General features: G+C 41.0%; 1 protein-coding gene across 28 annotated transcripts in view; it reads left to right on the plus strand.

The window, feature by feature from the left end:
• The first annotated feature begins 9,762 nt into the window (after positions 1 to 9,762).
• Positions 9,763 to 18,519, plus strand: part of neb (nebulin) — a 70,822-nt gene continuing 62,065 nt past the window's right edge. For 16 of the 28 annotated variants that reach the window (XM_044132819.1, XM_044132823.1, XM_044132824.1 and 13 more), the window contains exons 1-12: positions 9,786 to 9,844; positions 10,587 to 10,635; positions 10,854 to 10,939; positions 13,539 to 13,589; positions 15,194 to 15,301; positions 15,405 to 15,512; positions 15,649 to 15,753; positions 15,850 to 15,954; positions 16,062 to 16,166; positions 16,963 to 17,067; positions 17,778 to 17,882; positions 17,982 to 18,089. In XM_044132819.1, the coding sequence (XP_043988754.1) occupies positions 10,874 to 10,939; positions 13,539 to 13,589; positions 15,194 to 15,301; positions 15,405 to 15,512; positions 15,649 to 15,753; positions 15,850 to 15,954; positions 16,062 to 16,166; positions 16,963 to 17,067; positions 17,778 to 17,882; positions 17,982 to 18,089 (966 nt within the window). In that variant the 5' untranslated portion in view covers positions 9,786 to 9,844; positions 10,587 to 10,635; positions 10,854 to 10,873. Of the gene's footprint in view, positions 9,845 to 10,586; positions 10,636 to 10,853; positions 10,940 to 13,538; positions 13,590 to 15,193; positions 15,302 to 15,404; positions 15,513 to 15,648; positions 15,754 to 15,849; positions 15,955 to 16,061; positions 16,167 to 16,962; positions 17,068 to 17,777; positions 17,883 to 17,981; positions 18,090 to 18,519 lie in introns of all 28 variants that reach the window. The other 12 variants (XM_044132836.1, XM_044132837.1, XM_044132846.1 and 9 more) reach the window with 6 other exon arrangements.

Consider the following 18,519-nt stretch of genomic DNA (forward strand, 5'->3'; position numbering starts at 1 on the left):
GCTCTCTCCGATAAAATCCTGCATGCTTCTGTGCACGTAGATAGCTTAGCTGCGTTAGCTTGACTGTGAACCGTCATATTCATATTCTGTTCTCTAGTGCTAATAAGTGATATAAACGCAAATATAGGAGATGGAAATGTATACTTACATAATAAAAACGCACATGCAGACGGGATTAAGGAAGGATTGATCGTTAATGTTATCCGTGGAGGCTATTTTTATCCCAACGAGCCAGCAGAAGTATCGAAAACAACGTAACTGTGGAACTACAAAATACACAGATGCATCTTTGGGAATTGCAGTGGTAAAAATGTACACATAGTCATGTATGGCGTGATAGTGACACCAAGTGGTTAATATCGCCATTACAGCACCTCTCTCATACTGTGTAATTCTCGCCTTATTCATGTGTGGAGTAACAGTGACACCAAGAGGACTTAATGGGAATAACATATGTTTTTTTCTAAAAAATCTAAAATTACAGAAAATCCGTTGAATTTAGAATATGGCTACAAGAGACTTTTTTGTTCGTCCTGAAAAGATACACATATGTACCAAGTTTGGTAATTCTAGGTTGACGCATGGCTTGAGGCTGATCATTTAAAATTTTCTAGCCGGCGCCATAAATACATTAGGCCACGCCCACCAAATTTTATTATGGATTTCTTTCAGGGGGTGGATAAGGATCCATCCTAGTGAGTTTGGAACAGCTCGGCCCAAAACTGTGGAAATCAGAGCCAAACGTATGACAGCGGCGTTAGAGGTCACTTCGCCACGCCGCCACGCCCACCTGCTCCATCAAAGCCGGTCGGGGCTGGAATCCAAAATACACCAGAATGTCTTCTGTGTCTGGAAAAACTTTCAAGTTGATTAGGTCAAAGGTGTAAGATAGCGACCGTTCCCAGTAAAACATGACACTTCCTGTTCTCAGGGGACGTGGCCTGAGTGATGTCATCATTTGACCACAGGGTCTTTTGGGTCAATCCATGATGATCAATCACTGAAAGTTTGGTTCCTCTGAGAGTTTTACTGTAGGAGTTATAAGAGTTTTATGTTTCACGGCGAATAGTCAAAGTTTGACACATAGCCACGCCCACATACTTTGAAGTACGAGAATTCCTTTGATAACTTTTGACCTTTGATGCCTCAAGTGTGTGCTGAGCGATTTTGAAGTCTGTATCTGAAAAACTGTAGGAGGAGTTCGATCAAATACGAAGGCTGTAAACATCAAAAATGGGGTCAATTTTAGAACTTCATTCCAAAATGGCCGACTTCCTGTTGGGTTGAGACCATGACTCCAAGAGACTTTTTTGTACATCAGGACAATATACAGATGTGTAACAAGTTTCATAATTCTATGTTAGAGTATGGCTTGGGGCTGATCATTTAAAATCTTCTAGGGGGCGCTATAGAAAAATTAGGCCACGCCCACCAAATTTTATTATGGATTCCTGTCTTGGGGTGGATAAAGATCCATCCTAGTGAGTTTGGAGAAGTTTGGCCCAAAACTGTGGAAATCAGAGCCAAACGTATGACAGCGGCGTTAGAGGTCACTTCGCCACGCCGCCACGCCCACCTGCTCCATCAAAGCCGGTCGGGGCTGGAATCCCTTATAGAGCCACATGTTTCCTGTCTGTTAACACAGTTTCATGTTGATTATTTCAAAGGTGTAACATAGGGACCGTTCCCAGTAAAACATGACACTTCCTGTTCTCAGGGGGCGTGGCCTTAGTGATGTCATCATTTGACCCCAGGGTATTTTAGGTCAACCCATGATGCTCAATCACTGAAAGTTTGGTTCCTCTGAGAGTTTTAGTGTAGGAGTTATAACTGTTTAGAGTTTCGTGGCGAGTTGGTGAACTTTGACCCCTGCTAGCCCCCCTTCAGCATACTCAAAAAGTCACCGTTTTGATAACTTTTAATCGGCTATGCCTTATGATCAGACTGACCGAGTTTGAAGCCGATCAATCGAAATCCCTAGGAGGAGTTCGATCAAATACGAAGGGTGTAAACGGCAAAAATCGGGTCAAAATGTGACCTTCGATCCAAAATGGCCGACTTCCTGTGATACTTGGACTATGACAATTATTGTAAATTCTGAGCGTCTTGGGGAGCTCTACAACTGTACCAAATTTCAAGTCTCTACGACAAAGTAAGTGAATAGCAAAGGGTCTTTTGAAAATTGCTAGGTGGCGCTGTTGAGCCATTTTTTGTGCGATTTTTGCGACGACCTTAAAATTCAAAATTTTTCACCAGTCTCTATGCTTCCGCCAAGTTTGGTGAGTTTTTGAATATGATAAATCCCCCAAAAAGGCCCCTCTTTTGGGGGGCAGAATAATAAGAAGAAGAATAATAAACAGTACAAAAACAATAGGCCTTCGCAGCGCTTTGCTGCTCGGGCCTAATTAAAGCTGCGGAGCAGCGTCGTGCGGCCCTCGCAGCAAGCGCCGCTCCGGCTCACTGGCCACCGCGGAGTTCCAGCCGCCGCGAAAGCTCTCGCACCGGCGCCCGCTCGCCGCAGCAGGAGCTGTCACGAACCTTCCCCGCCCGATCGCCCGCCAGACGACACACATGAAAGCGTTCGGCAGCGCTCCCCGACAACTCACAAAAAATCTGGCGCAGATCGGTCCATTTACGGCGGAGATATAGCTGATGGATTAACCTAGGGGGCGCAGTGGAGTCAAATTACATTTCAAAACTTTTGAGCTCTTTAAAGGTTACCACAGGTCTTACATTTCAAGTTTGGTTCCAATCGGCTCATCCATGTGTGATTTAAAGACAATCGTATGAATATGGCGAGGGTCTGATATTCGCCATTTGGCCACGCCAACACTGTTCAACCAGCATTGACAGATGTCATCACCTTATCATTTTAAGTGAGTTTGCACTGGATTAAATCCATATGCTCGGGTCTGATATTGTATTTTATCAGACCCGAGCGAGAGGTCACTGGCATGCCGCCACGCCCACCTGCTCCATCAAAGCCGGTCGGGCTGGAATCCAAAATACACCAGAAAGTCTTCTGTGTCTGGAAAAACTTTCAAGTTGATTAGGTCAAAGGTGTAAGATAGCGACTGCGTTCCCAGTAAAACATGACACTTCCTGTTCTCAGGGGCGTGGCCTGAGTGATGTCATCATTTGACCACAGGGTCTTTGGGTCAACCCATGATGATCAATCACTGAAAGTTTGGTTCCTCTGAGAGTTTTAGTGTAGGAGTTATAAGAGTTTTATGTTTCATGGCGAATAGTCAAAGTTTGACACATAGCCACGCCCACATACTTTGAAGTACGACAATTCCTTTGATAACTTTTCACCTTTCATGCCTCAAGTGTGTGCTGAGCGATTTTGAAGTCTGTATCAGAAAAACTGTAGGAGGAGTTCGATCAAATACGAAGGCTGTAAACATCAAAAATGGGGTCAATTTTGGAAATTCATTCCAAAATGGCCGACTTCCTGTTGGGTTGAGACCATGGCTCCAAGAGACTTTTTTGTACATCAGGACAATATACAGATGTGTAAGAAGTTTCGTAATTATAGGTTATAGCATGGCTTCGGGCTGATCATTTAAAATTTTCTAGGGGGCGCCATAGAGAAATTCGGCCACGCCCACCAAATTTTATCATGGATTCCTGTCTTGGGGTGGATAAAGATCCATCCTAGTGAGTTTGGAGAAGTTTGGCCCAAAATTGTGGAATTCAGAGCCAAACGTATGACAGCGGCGTTAGAGGTCACCATGCGCCGCCACGCCCACCTGCTCCATCAAAGCCGGTCGGGGCTGGAATCTTCAATACAGCAACATGTTTCCTGTCTGTTAACACAGTTTCATGTTGATTAGGTCAAAGGTGTAATATAGGGACCGTTCCCAGTAAAATATGACACTTCCTGTTCTCAGGGGGCGTGGCCTTAGTGATGTCATCATTTGACCCCAGGGTATTTTAGGTCAACCCATGATGCTCAATCACTGAAAGTTTGGTTCCTCTGAGAGTTTTAGTGTAGGAGTTATAACTGTTTAGAGTTTCGTGGCGAGTTGGTGAACTTTGACCCCTGCTAGCCCCCCTTCAGCATACTCAAAAAGTCACCGTTTTGATAACTTTTAATCGGCCATGCCTTATGATCAGACTGACCGAGTTTGAAGCCGATCATCAATGAAATCCCTAGGAGGAGTTCGATCAAATCGAAGGCTGTAAACGGCAAAAATCGGGTCAAAATGTGACCTTCGATCCAAAATGGCCGACTTCCTGTGATACTTGCACTATGACAATAATTGTAAATTCTGAGCGTCTTGGGGAGCTCTACAACTGTACCAAATTTCAAGTCTCTACGACAAAGTAAGTGAATAGAAAAGGGTCTTATGAAAATTTCTAGGTGGCGCTGTTGAGCCATTTTTTTGGCGATTTTTGCAACGACCTTAAAATACGAAATTTTTAAATAGGCTTTACGCGTCCGCCAAGTTTGGTGAGTTTTTGAATATGATAAAGCCTCCAAAAAGGCCTCCAAAGAGGGTGGAAGAAAAAGAATAATAAACAATACAGATACAATAGGCCTTCGCAGCGCTTTGCTGCTCGGGCCTAATTAAAGCTGCGGAGCAGCGTCGTGCGGCCCTCGCAGCAAGCGCCGCTCCGGCTCACTGGCCACCGCGGAGTTCCAGCCGCCGCGAAAGCTCTCGCACCGGCGCCCGCTCGCCGCAGCAGGAGCTGTCACGAACCTTCCCGCCTGACGCCCGCGCCAGGCGACACACATGAAAGCGTGGCAGCTCCCGACAACTCACAAAAATCTGGCGCAGATCGGTCCATTTACGGCGGAGATATAGCTGATGGATTAACCTAGGGGGCGCAGTGGAGTAAAATTACATTTCAAAACTTTTGAGCTCTTTAAAGGTTACCACAGGTCTTACATTTCAAGTTTGGTTCCAATCGGCTCATCCATGTGTGATTTAAAGACAATCGTATGAATATGGCGAGGGTCTGATATTCGCCATTTGGCCACGCCAACACTGTTCAACCAGCATTGACAGATGTCATCACCTTATCATTTTAAGTGAGTTTGCACTGGATTAAATCCATATGCTCGGGTCTGATATTGTATTTTATCAGACCCGAGCGGCGTTAGAGGTCACTTCGGCATGCCGCCACGCCCACCTGCTCCATCAAAGCCGGTCGGGGCTGGAATCCAAAATACACCAGAAAGTCTTCTGTGTCTGGAAAAACTTTCAAGTTGATTAGGTCAAAGGTGTAAGATAGCGACCGTTCCCAGTAAAACATGACACTTCCTGTTCTCAGGGGGCGTGGCCTGAGTGATGTCATCATTTGACCACAGGGTCTTTTGGGTCAACCCATGATGATCAATCACTGAAAGTTTGGTTCCTCTGAGAGTTTTAGTGTAGGAGTTATAAGAGTTTTATGTTTCATGGCGAATAGTCAAAGTTTGACACGTAGCCACGCCCACATACTTTGAAGTACGACAATTCCTTTGATAACTTTTCACCTTTCATGCCTCAAGTGTGTGCTGAGCGATTTTGAAGTCTGTATCAGAAAAACTGTAGGAGGAGTTCGATCAAATACGAAGGCTGTAAACATCAAAAATGGGGTCAATTTTGGAAATTCATTCCAAAATGGCCGACTTCCTGTTGGGTTGAGACCATGGCTCCAAGAGACTTTTTTGTACATCAGGACAATATACAGATGTGTAAGAAGTTTTGTAATTATAGGTTAAAGCATGGCTTCGGGCCGGTCATTTAAAATTTTCTAGGGGGCGCTATAGAGAAATTAGGCCACGCCCACCAAATTTTATTATGGATTCCTGTCTTGGGGTGGATAAAGATCCATCCTAGTGAGTTTGGTGAAGTTTGGCCCAAAACTGTGGAATTCAGAGCCAAACGTATGACAGCGTTATAGGTCACTTCACACGCCGCCACGCCCACCTGCTCCATCAAAGCCGGTCGGGGCTGGAATCTTCAATACAGCAACATGTTTCCTGTCTGTTAACACAGTTTCATGTTGATTAGGTCAAAGGTGTAATATAGGGACCGTTCCCAGTAAAATATGACACTTCCTGTTCTCAGGGGGCGTGGCCTTAGTGATGTCATCATTTGACCCCAGGGTATTTTAGGTCAACCCATGATGCTCAATCACTGAAAGTTTGGTTCCTCTGAGAGTTTTAGTGTAGGAGTTATAACTGTTTAGAGTTTCGTGGCGAGTTGGTGAACTTTGACCCCTGCTAGCCCCCCTTCAGCATACTCAAAAAGTCACCGTTTTGATAACTTTTAATCGGCCATGCCTTATGATCAGACTGACCGAGTTTGAAGCCGATCAATCGAAATCCCTAGGAGGAGTTCGATCAAATACGAAGGCTGTAAACGGCAAAAATCGGGTCAAAATGTGACCTTCGATCCAAAATGGCCGACTTCCTGTGATACTTGCACTATGACAATAATTGTAAATTCTGAGCGTCTTGGGGAGCTCTACAACTGTACCAAATTTCAAGTCTCTACGACAAAGTAAGTGAATAGAAAAGGGTCTTTTGAAAATTTCTAGGTGGCGCTGTTGAGCCATTTTTTTGGCGATTTTTGCAACGACCTTAAAATACGAAATTTTTAAATAGGCTTTACGCGTCCGCCAAGTTTGGTGAGTTTTTGAATATGATAAAGCCTCCAAAAAGGCCTCCAAAGAGGGTGGAAGAAAAAGAATAATAAACAATACAGATACAATAGGCCTTCGCAGCGCTTTGCTGCTCGGGCCTAATAAGAAACAGTACAGATACAATAGGCCTTCGCAGCGCTTTGCTGCTCGGGCCTAATAAACAGTACAAAAACAATAGGCCTTCGCAGCGCTTTGCTGCTCGGGCCTAATAAGAATGATCAAATAGATTTTAATAACATTAAGCTTCAACTAAAGGAAAACTGTATAGGTTGCATGTTTAGTTTCCTTTCTAAAACATCCCTGCTTTCTTTTAAAGTTAATGAAAATTTGGTTAAAATGTGAGGGACCAATAATTGAACCTTTGGGCTCCTCATAAGTTAAAGTAAAACAATTTGCTCAATCTACAGTTCAATCAAGGACAGTTCTAGTATTTTTTTCATTAGGATTTTGCGGATAGAAGTTTGAATATTGCACTTCGGTCTAATTTTAAAAATTTATCCTTATTCATATAATATTAGGAAATATTTGAATCAGTTTTAAATAGAAGGAAGTGGGCAGAGTATCGGAAAATCAGATTTTCCTAAAATATCCCTAAAGTAATTGCCCAACGTTTCGGCCTAAAAGAAAGTATAAAACAATCAACAGTTATCATATGATATTGAGTTTTGTTGGGAGTGAACACTGGTAATCATATATATTGTTTTCATTTTGTTCTCCTATGTTGCCCTGGATTGCATCGTAGTAAATACAAATTTTTAAAAAACTGGATACATGGGATACGTCAGAAAATGTTTGATAAAGAAATCATAAATTCTTATGTGGCTAACTCAGCCTTTAAGAAACAGTTTTGTTATTTTTAAAAATGAGATCAGAACTTCTGGGTTTTTTTGTAATGAAGCAGCAATCCTCTTAAGATGCTCGACTCTTTTCAAAACTGAGAGTAAAAAAACTTTCAGCTGCTACTGTCCATCTTCTTTCTCCTCTTCAAAGACATATAGACATGCCAGAAATAAGAAGCACATTATTTTTAAATACAATTTTGGTAAAAAAAAAAAAAAAAAAAAAGAAAGAAAGAAAAACTACACATCATGTCAATTCTATGGTAAAGACCAGGCGATTTCTACTTTAAATCTAGTTTCTTACATTATTTAAATCCCCAGAATCCTTGAGGCATACAAAACAAATATTATAAAAAAAATACGTGTGCTAGAAAAATTTGTTGTTTTTTTAGATTAAAAAGAGAAAACATTTGTTTTGCTTATCAGGTTCCTTAAAGAAGAAAAATATCAATATTTTATTAGACAGGGGAAAATCGATGGAAATTCTTACAGTTTATATTCAACAAAAATAAAATAAAAAAACAAACAAACATAATTTGTGATGTAATAAAAAAAATGTGAGCAACATATTTTCTTTCACAGCTATTTTGGCAGTTCTGTACAGATATTTAATTAGAACAAGGGTTTCAAACACTGCATATGGGTTTTGCTCTTTTCATTGTGAATGACAAAAGCAAAAGTGAATGTCCAATTATAACGCATGCTCTACAAACTGCAACCTCCACAGTTATTAAATGTGTGTGTAAATAATTATGGACACACTCTGACCTCAAGATGACTCTCTTTGCTGCAGACTCTTCCAGCGAGTTCTGGAGATTTTTATTTATTTATCTTTTTTTTTTATTTATCTTTTTTTGTGTGGTGGCAAGATAAACCCAGGTATGTAGTCAGATGAATTTGTCACCATGCCATTTGTTATAAATGTTACACTTATTGGCCTGACAACAGATTTACTTCCTTGCAACCATTCTGTCATTTCTAATCACTGAGTGACTTGGCGTCTGTGGAAACCAGACACCAACTCGCTCTGACGCAGCACGACCTAGAAACACCCAGAAAAGCCTTAGCTGAGACACAAATTAGTTTTATACTTTCTAGAAATTTCCCATAGTTTAAATCTAAACTCAACCCAGCGGTTGATTTGTGACTTTCACAATAAAGCAAACCAAAAAGGAACAAATTGTTCCTGTGTTCAAAGTGTTCTTGAACTTTCCCACTTCTTGTCATGTTGTGACCACACATCTAAGCGTGTGGGCACACAAACATCTTTTATGAATGTTTGAAAAATCCTCTTAATCTCCCACGGCAACGATTCAGCTGTACAAAACCCCTGGGTAGATCTAGCTCCGCCTTCGAGGCGTAGCTCCTCTTCAGAGCTGCGGTTTCCACGCTTTTGAGCTCCCACCTCTCAGAGCAGCCCTCCTCTCTGCTCCTTCAGACTAGCCAGCAGCAATTAGCAAACTGAGCGTCAGCTGAGCTTGTTATAGGAGCTACTTCTCAGAGCAACGCTGGTCAGAAACGTGGTTGAAGGGTCAATAGAGGAGTGATGTTGGGATGACTTCAGAAACGGCGTGAGTTTTTAAAGAGACAGAGGTCCGATTTCAAGATGTCCAATTTCCTTTGCTATAAAATGACATTATGTGCCTGGAAAATGTATAATTGTACCCCAGTAAGAGGAAGGAAAATTCTATCGAGAGGAAATATTTTTTTTAGGTTATGTACTTGTGCAGTAGATTAGCTTTAAAAAATATGTACAGTACAGACCAGAAGTTTGGACACCCCTTCTCATTGAATTCAATTAGAAAGTGTGTCCAAACATTTGGTCTGTACTGTATGTCTAACTTTTAAAAACTTGAAAAATGTTTGCCAAGTTCTTACTTGGTTGACCTGATTATTGACAGGATGCAGCCAGCTGTGGGTCAGCTGATGGGCGACCTCGTCAGATAACAGCCTGGCCCCTGATGTTCGCCCTCTCCTCTCAGGGGCATACATTTACCCAAGTTTGTTCAGCTTCAGTAGAACCTTTCAAAGAAAATAAAAGTAAAAAATTTTTTTTTTAAAAAGCCCAAAACATTCACACTGGGACCCCTATTGTGTTTTTGAGACTTGACAGCTCATGCTCCCTCTGGCCTCCCTCGATAACTGCACCACTGATGCGTTCGTCTTGACAGGTGCTCCTTTCTGAAATGATCACTTAGGTATATTTAGATTTTGAAACCTGAGAGGTCAGGCCTCTGATTGGCTGCGTCAGCCACATGATAACCTGGGTAGAAAGTGCAGCTGTGTGCTGTCGCCCAGCGTTTCTCTGGAGGGAGGCTGGGAAGGCTTTGGCGGCTTTGGGAGACCAATAAACTTAAACATAACTGGTAAGCAAAGGAAAGGATAAATCTTCAAAATCCCACGTTTTTATACCACCTGCATGGCTTTCCATCAGCTGGGACTGTCTCCATATCTTTTTCCCACTGGCCCTTGGGAATCCCAAAGGAGTTGACTATGGATTAAGAAGCAAGAACGCTTTCGTACATTTTGAAGGAATAACCTAACAAGCAAGAGCTTGAGGAAGTGAAGGAGCATCAGGCCAGACGCAGCTTTGGATTTACCCAAAATCCCAGCAGCATTCACCACTTTGATCTCTTTTTAAAACCAAGCTGATGTCTCTTTTTTTCCTTTTCTTTTTTCCTTCTACGTCAGCTTTGATTCACTTGGTTCCTAGTTTTGCAGATAAGATTTGAGTTAAATCTCGAGATCTGGCAATCAGACGCTAAAAAAAGGTAGTTAATATGCCGCCCTATATTTAACCTGCAGCCTCAGAAGGCATTGCATCTCCATTTGCTAAACACAGTCAGCCAATCAGGCTCTGGCATTAGCTTACATGTCAAATAGCAGAAGCACCGTTGGGCAGCTGTCGCCAACCTTCAGCCAGGAGGCACCGTTCCCTCAGCTGTATTGTGGCATGACAAGGGGCAGAAGGGTGGGGGCGGGTGGCTCTTTTGACGTACTGGGGGGTCCAAAAACACGGGATTAGCTTCTGAACCTTCCTGTCCTGATGTGTATGCGCTGATAAACACGACTGTCGGGATGTTTCACACATATTGTCATTTCATTTAGGTGTGTGGCAAATCACAGAGTTGGAATCAGACTGAGCCCCTTGTGAATGGCAAGTGAAGCTTCCTTACTATGGAAATACTGTAGAAATTTACTGCTAGCATTTTCCTTTTTCTTTCTCTGTTTTCCCCAAAAACTAAGCAGAGAGTGAGAGATGTTTTATTTTTATTATTGTTAACAGCGGACATGCAGAGCGCTGTATGTTCCAGAATAACGGGCTGATTAATACTTCTGTTAGACGCCTGAAAGTATCATCTCTGTTTTGTTCAGAGCTTTTAAAACTTGCCAAAATGGCGGACACTGGAGACGAATATGACGAGTTTGGAGATGAAGAAGATGAAGAAATCATGGGGGTGGTAAGTAGATGTCTTCTCAACTCTTAGCAAAAAAAAAAAAAAAAAAAAAAAAAAAAAAAAAAAAGAATGAGATGCAAGACTCTTTTCTGTATTGCCAATTGTTTTTCACCCTGTTACCGAATTAAAGCACACAGATCATTTGCTGGGTCTGGAGATTCAACCGAGGCTTTGAGATTAGTTAGACTGTAATATGTAGAGATGCGCTTTTCGTGTGTATCATGTGTCGATACCTGCTGCCATGCAGTTTCTTTTTCAAACAAAGATTTTGGAGCATAAAAATCTTAATGGAAACTTAGTTCCTTGCTAAATTGTGGATATTTTGGCTGCACAACATGAGAAGCAACCAGCAATAGCCGTAGATTTGAAATACATGTATACTTATGCAGTTGAATCTGTAAATAAGGAAATGGTACTCCTTTTTTTTCTTCTTTTTTTCCAAATTGTTTAAATGTGAATTAGTGTGCTTTCTCCAGCTTATGTGAATGAGGCATGTACCTACAAACAGTTCAGGATGTGTTATATTCCATCAGTGCGTCATTTAGTGTTGTGCTTGTTGTCTCCGTGACCGTGGTTGATGGAAGAGTGAAAGCAGAAGGCTAACAATTAATCCTGACTTTCCAATGGAAACGGGGTTACAGTTAGCCTTGTACTCTACATTCACAGTACTGCTGATATCTTATAGGGGAGCCCAAACGACCAGGCCAAAACGGTCGTTTGACTCCCATATAACATATCAACAAACGGATTTGCCATCTTTCACTGCAAAGATGGCAAATCATTTGGGAGGCGGGACACACGGACAGGTGCAAAATCGATACGCTCTGATTTCACTAGTACTTTCATCTATACTGCGGAGAAAAGCTGCATTGTTTTTGCGTAGGACGTAGGACGGCTGTTGTCTAATCTACAGAATGGGGAGAAACATAGAGCTACGTACGATGACAAATACGTAGCTTACTTTAGAAACTGCAGAGTAACATTTCATTTTATTTATTTATTTTTTTCAAATAAATTGCCTACGTTATAGTTAACTCTTTTTTTCCCCTGGCATAATAAGTGCCAATATTCAAGTTTTCTCAGTTGTTTGTTTTTTAAAAATTCTATTTCCTTTATCACGTAAAAGTGTCATTAAATTGCTTTGACCTGGAAAAAAAAGTGGAGCACAGAGATCTCTGAGTGGCATTTAGACAAATTTAGAAGCCGAAGAGATGGAGACGTAGAGGGAGAGAGAGAGAGAGAGAGAGAGAGAGAGAGAGAGAGAGAGAGAGAGAGAGAGAGAGAGAGAGAGCAGGAAAACAAGACGAGCTATCAATCGCGCTCCACTTCGTCAACATGTTAACTTCACCGTTGTGAAAGATTGCTTAGGAGGGATGGACACACTGAGGGGGGAAAGAAAAAAGTTGGGGCTCATCCATGCCTATGGTTCTCTCCTGTCTGATAGATTTGGATATTTAAGCCTCTTACAAATGTTGATTAAAATGATTGAGATGTTCTTTCTCTCAGCTCTGGTCGTCCAGTCCAACTTATGGTAAATGTGAAGAATTTGGTTGAAGGTAAAATCATAAACATTGTCATAAAATGGAAAAATAAGGATTAAAAACTTAAACCTTAATGAAGCTGTTTTGATCTGTAAATTAAATCGTATTAAATTGTACTAAGTTTAAGGAAAAGGGTCTTCACATCCACAACACAATGTCTTCCTTTAGCATATGTCTGAGGAGGAAAGTTGTGTGTTTTACACATCTGGCCAAGGATTTTCTTTATTTCTTAAATATTTTACAATTTGTCTAATTTCTAATAAAGAACATCATTTATACAGATGATTGTTTTTACAGGAAACACTCTGGAGTTTGTAGATAACTAAAATCATCATTTAAAGTTTTTTTTTTTTTTTAAAGAATCCCAGCTCCCCTCAAGCTTTTTTTTTTTTGTCCTATTTACCATCAAAAGCAACAATATGTTGCATCAAACCAACTTCGTGCAAAGGTCTTATCTACAGCTAAGCTAATTTAATTGAAAATGAGTTAGACGTTATTCTTTTTTTTAAAGCACTCAAATGAACTACAGTATGAGCTCAAATGTAAATGTAAATGGGAAAAATAAATATATTTATTACCCTGTAATTTGGATTGAGCAGGCTGCCGCTGCCGTAGCAACTGGCCAACAAAGGCAACGGGGAGTGAAATAAATAGAAATGGAGATATTCTCATCTGGTGTTGCTAAATTTATTTCAGGGATCAAAGACTGGGAGCAGTGCGGCTTAAATGGCACAGACAATATTAATGCATTTAATCCTCTGCTTAATAGAGCAGTCAGGTCGACTGCTGTCACAGTGACATCATAGTTTATTTGCAGCCTGGGGGGGGTTCTTACTGGTCTGTAGCATTTCCAGGATAAGAATCTCTGCTATTCCCCTGCAAATATATCCTCCAGGGCATTTAAGAAAAAAAAAAAAAAAAAAAAAACACCAGAGCTGTGGGAAAAATCAACCTCAATCCATACAAAGTGATCTGCTGTTTCTCCCGTTACCGTACTTGTTTTGGTGATGAGGTTCCTTTGAATCCAAAAGTCTGTCCTTAATTTGTAATATGTTGAGCAGATCACAACAACAACAACGACGTACACTGAGCAGCACACTAAGTCCTCTCAGGTAAAATACCTCCTCCCAAGGTGCAAACAGCTCAAGTGGGGCAGGAGAAGCTTGTCTGCATGCCTGAATGGAAAAACCAAGGTCAAATTCTGCCCAGCATGTGTTATTTAACCTTGCTGGGTTTGCATGGTGCTTGTAAAAATCATTAAATGTGTCATTAAATACTACTTTTTTTATTTTTATCATCTATGGGTTTTTTGTTACTTCTTAGATAAATGCAGAAAACGTGCACACACAGGACACTCTTTAGTTTATCCCTTGCAAAACCTCAAAATCAATTCAACGTTTAATGCTTCGGCATAACCACAAACATTAAATGCTCACAAATCCAGCCTTTAAATTCAGTTTGTTCATTCAGTAATGTTGTTTACATTAGGAAATCAAACTCATAATCCCCACCGCTTCCTTTAAATTGATTTAAACTGAAGCATTTCTCACATAAATTTGACTTTTTTTTCTTTCTTTTTAAGTTTGACCAGGAGGCATTGGGTTATGATTTCCTCTTTTCCCGTGAATGTGATTTTATCACAGTGCTACTCTACAAAATAGGAAAGACAATCGAACACAGCAATCAAATCAGACATTTGTTTCGATCCGTTTGCGACAGAAAATGGCTACTTACCTGATCTTGGCCTTTTCTTTACAACGACTAACGCTGAGAAACGAGGCTTGGACTCACATCTCCGCTTCCCAACAACATGGAGGGCGGCTTATGTTGTTTGGCTTCACACTACAACCAGCACAATAGGAAACTCCCACAGACCTAATGATGCTGTGCATTCTGAGTACTTTACACTGACATGCACTGTAGAGCTATCACAGGTGAAGATGGACAACAAGAGCAAAGGAAAAGATTCACAAACATGAAGAGGAAGTAGTTATGAAACGAGGCGAGGCCCCGTTACGCAAAAAAACAGATCTGATCTTTATTTCTTTTTCCAAACTCATATGTGTAGAAATTAATCCTTTTGTTTTTTTATTTTTGTCTTTTTGATCAAACTGTTCTTCTTTTGTGATTACTACCTGACGACTCATTGCATGCTTCTTGTCTCCATTTCGAGCCAAACCATCAACAGACAACACATAAACGGATATTAGGAGGGAGTTTATTTTTGAGACTTGCTGCATTTTGGATAAATTAAAAATGCACAAAAATGTCTCTGCAGTTTTGCAAACTCCTATCAAGCCTCACGCTACTCATACTCTGTCTCAAAAGGAATGTTTTGTGTTCTCTTAACACTTGTTATATCTTCAACCTGCATGATTTTCTTTCATACTGATTAAAATAACACGAACTGGCATCCACGTTGAAGTAACTGATTCTAAATGTAGTCTTTGTGAAAATTTATTTTCTTTTTTTTTTAGTGAAGGTAAGTAAGTGGGGCAATGGCTAAACTAACAAGCTAGCACAGCTTGGCAGGATGCTGGCCTCACCTTGCCCGGGTGGATTCCTCCATCAGTTTATCTCCACCTTTTGCTTCATTTGATTTTGAAAGAGCTCTTTCATTTCCCCAGCAGCTCTATTTGCGATGATAAACAAACCTGTGCCCACCTGTATGATGAATAAATGGAAACCTAAGTCTTTTCGCTCTTTCCGTGTACAGTCTGGGTTGCCCACCAGGAAAGTCAGAAGGAGGGGTAAGGTCGACACTTCCAAGTTTATGACTCCGTATCTGGCCCACAGCCAGAAGATGCTGGATCAATACAGCCACGTAAGGAGCTCATGACTTTTACCTACTTGTTTAGGATTTGTTTATATTGGTATTTTGTTTTTGTTCTTCCACACTGGACAATTTCATTCTGTCTCCTCGGCAGAATAAATACCGCCAAGCTTATGACCTGTCCAGAGGGGAGCCTCCTGCTTTCACCCCGGACACCCCTGAACTGATTCGCATCCGGAAGGCCCAGCAGCAGCTCAGCGAGGTATCACTAGTCGCTGTCGCGCTATAAAGTGCAGAAAATTGGATTGTTGTTAGAGCAAAAAGATTGCTGTTTTGGATTTCTAAAAAAAAAAAAGAAATATTCACCGAAATAAGTCACGAAAGCCTGTTGCTGACAGGTGAAATACCGCATGGAGGGAAACAAGACCCGAACAACCAGCTTGTACGGCGGTGACGCCAGAGACGTGGTCCACGTCAAGCATGTGACAGATCTGGTCAGCAAGGTGAGCAACCTCAACCTTATGTCGGCGTGTAGACATTTTGAAACAGATTAGCAGGATATCAAATGTTGGTATTGACCACTGATGATGTCGCTTTAGGTTCTGTACAGACAGAAGTGGGATGAGATGAAGGACAAGTACCTGCTACCTCCCGACGCTCCTGAGTTGGTTCTGGCTGTGAAGAACGCCGCTAACTATAGCAAGGTACATTCAACCAGGAATTCAAGAGTTACAGTCTTTTTTTATATTTATATATAGTTTTGCTATTTCTGAAATAAAAAATAAAAAAAACCCTGACTTTTTGTTTCCAGAAACTTTACACAGAAGTCTGGGACGAGGAGAAGACCATGTTCTACCCTTACAGCGACAGCCCTGAGCTGCGCAGGGTAGCTAAGGCTCAGGAGGTCCTCAGTGATGTAAGACGAATTAGGTTGAATTATCAAACCTCTGGGAATAAATTAAGTTAAAATACAAAAGCTGCAAATAAAAAAAAAAAAATTATAATATCAATCTGACCTTGTCTTACCCCGACGTTCCCATCAGTTGCCCTTGGGGAATTGACTGAACCCCGACTTACGTCGGATTGATTGGGTGAATGTACACAGTGCTTTACAATAGGTTTTTATTTTATATCTCTAACTGTAAGAAGTTAGAACAGAGCACAGTATGGATATAATATGATGTGAAATTTTACATGCAGATTCCTGACTAATATTAGTGGAAGTTTTTAATGTTTTAATATAAACATTTAGAACGGGGGTCTCAAACTCAGGTCCTCGAGGGCCGCAGTCCTGCAGTTTTTAGATGTGCCACAGGTACAAAACACTGGAATGAAATGTCTTAATTACCTCTACCTTGTGTAGATCAGTTCTCCAGAGCCTTAATTATTCTATTCAGGTTTGGTGCAGCAGAGGCACATCTAAAGGTTGCAGGACTGCGGCCCTCAAGGACTGGAGTTTGAGACCCCTGCTTTAGAACATTAAATTTATTGTACCGAAATTCCTCAAACACAAAAATTTTAAATGTCATCAACATAGCATGTTTGTTTTTGTGTACAAATGAAAAGTATTACAAATATGATTTTTTTTTCTTCCGCCACAACTCAAATTTATCATCTTTTTCTATCATTTTCCTTTGTCTCATCATTTGAAAAACACTGAACTTGAATCATTCATTCAAATGAAACCCCTCTTAATGAATTTCCTTCCACAGATCATATATAAGAAGGGACACAATGAGCGCAAAGCCAAGTATACGTCCTTGGCTGATCCTCCCGAGGTGGAACTGGCCAAGAGAGTCGCCCATCAGCGCAGTGACGTAAGCAGAACTCTGTCCAATCACGTTCTACGATTAAGGAAACGATAATAAAGGCAGGAGTGCCGATGAATTAATCCCTTCGTTCATCTCAGGCTCAGCTATGCCTGTGCATGCATTAACTGGATGGAAAGAATATATTCACAGTGTATGAATAACACATTTAAAGAGACAGCATAAGCCTTTCTGTACAATATGATGACTGTTTTATCACCATGTAGAGCTCTGATGAGTTCACACATTAAGGAAAGTTAAATTTACCACTCTAGACGTGGAAAAAAAAACCCTGTTTATTTGTGTAGACGTAAATACTGTATGTGTGACATTAATTGATACCTGACACCTAAGTCAACACTAATCACTGGTGAGATTATTATTATCCTTTTAATTCGGCATTATTATGTGCAAGACTTGTATGACTACAAAACCGGATAAAATCGTTTGTAGTTGTGTGCCGTTATAGAAACACGGTCCGCAGACATCATCCAACCCTGAGCTGCTGCTAGGAATAACCGGCCACCTGCTCTTTAGCATTACTGTCCTCACTGCGCTGGAAGGGACACGCTAACAATAGCTTCAGAAATTCTTCTGATTCCTCCTGTGTTTTTATTGAACACATCGACGGGTCGCGACACCGTTACAGATCTATTATTGTTACTCTAGAGCAACAATCTATATTAACTCTCATTCCTTGTCCCTTCGCCCCCCAACAGCTTAAATACAAGGAAGACTACAATAAAAACGTTAGGGGTCAGTGGTGTGAGACGCCTTACTTTGACATCGCCATCGCCAGGATGGCAATGGATAATCTCAGCGACGTGAGTGCTGTGATGAATCTTATTATTTCTGTGTGTGTGTGTGTGTGTGTGTTTTTTTTGTTCCCCTGTATCTTATTGTTGTGTAACTTCATTTTCCAGAGAAAATACACTCAAGAGTTTGAGAATATCAAAGACCAAATCTACTTCATGCAAACAGACACGCCTGTGTACGACGCATGCAAGAAGGCTCGCATTGCTGCTAGTGAGGTAAGCTCAGAGGAAGAGCGTCTGATTGTTTCTCTGTATTTTTGGAAGGAGTTGAGCTCTCTGTCAGAGCGCTGCGTGAGTCAACCGAGTCCAATCTGATGCAGAGACTCTCACAAGCCGATCCGCTGCAGTTGCAGCCTGGCACAGGACCAACACTGGAATTGTTTCCAGCTTTTGAGAGCTGAATGAGCAGCTCTCTGCTTATTCAGCTCATAAGGCGAACATGTTGCGTATCGTCACCTTCCTAAAATAATAGCCGGAGTTATCGTTTTGTCAAAAGGTTAATTCGGCAAAACAAATAATTAAATAAATAAATAAATAAAAAATACTTTTGCCAGAAATAATGATTTGGACCACTGTTTTAGAAAGGTGGGGATAATTAAAATGTAATTAAAGGAATGGCCTTGATTAAAAGCAATGTGGCTTCACA

This window comes from Gambusia affinis, linkage group LG11 (assembly GCF_019740435.1).
Source record: "Gambusia affinis linkage group LG11, SWU_Gaff_1.0, whole genome shotgun sequence".
Taxonomy (NCBI): Eukaryota; Metazoa; Chordata; class Actinopteri; order Cyprinodontiformes; family Poeciliidae; genus Gambusia; species Gambusia affinis.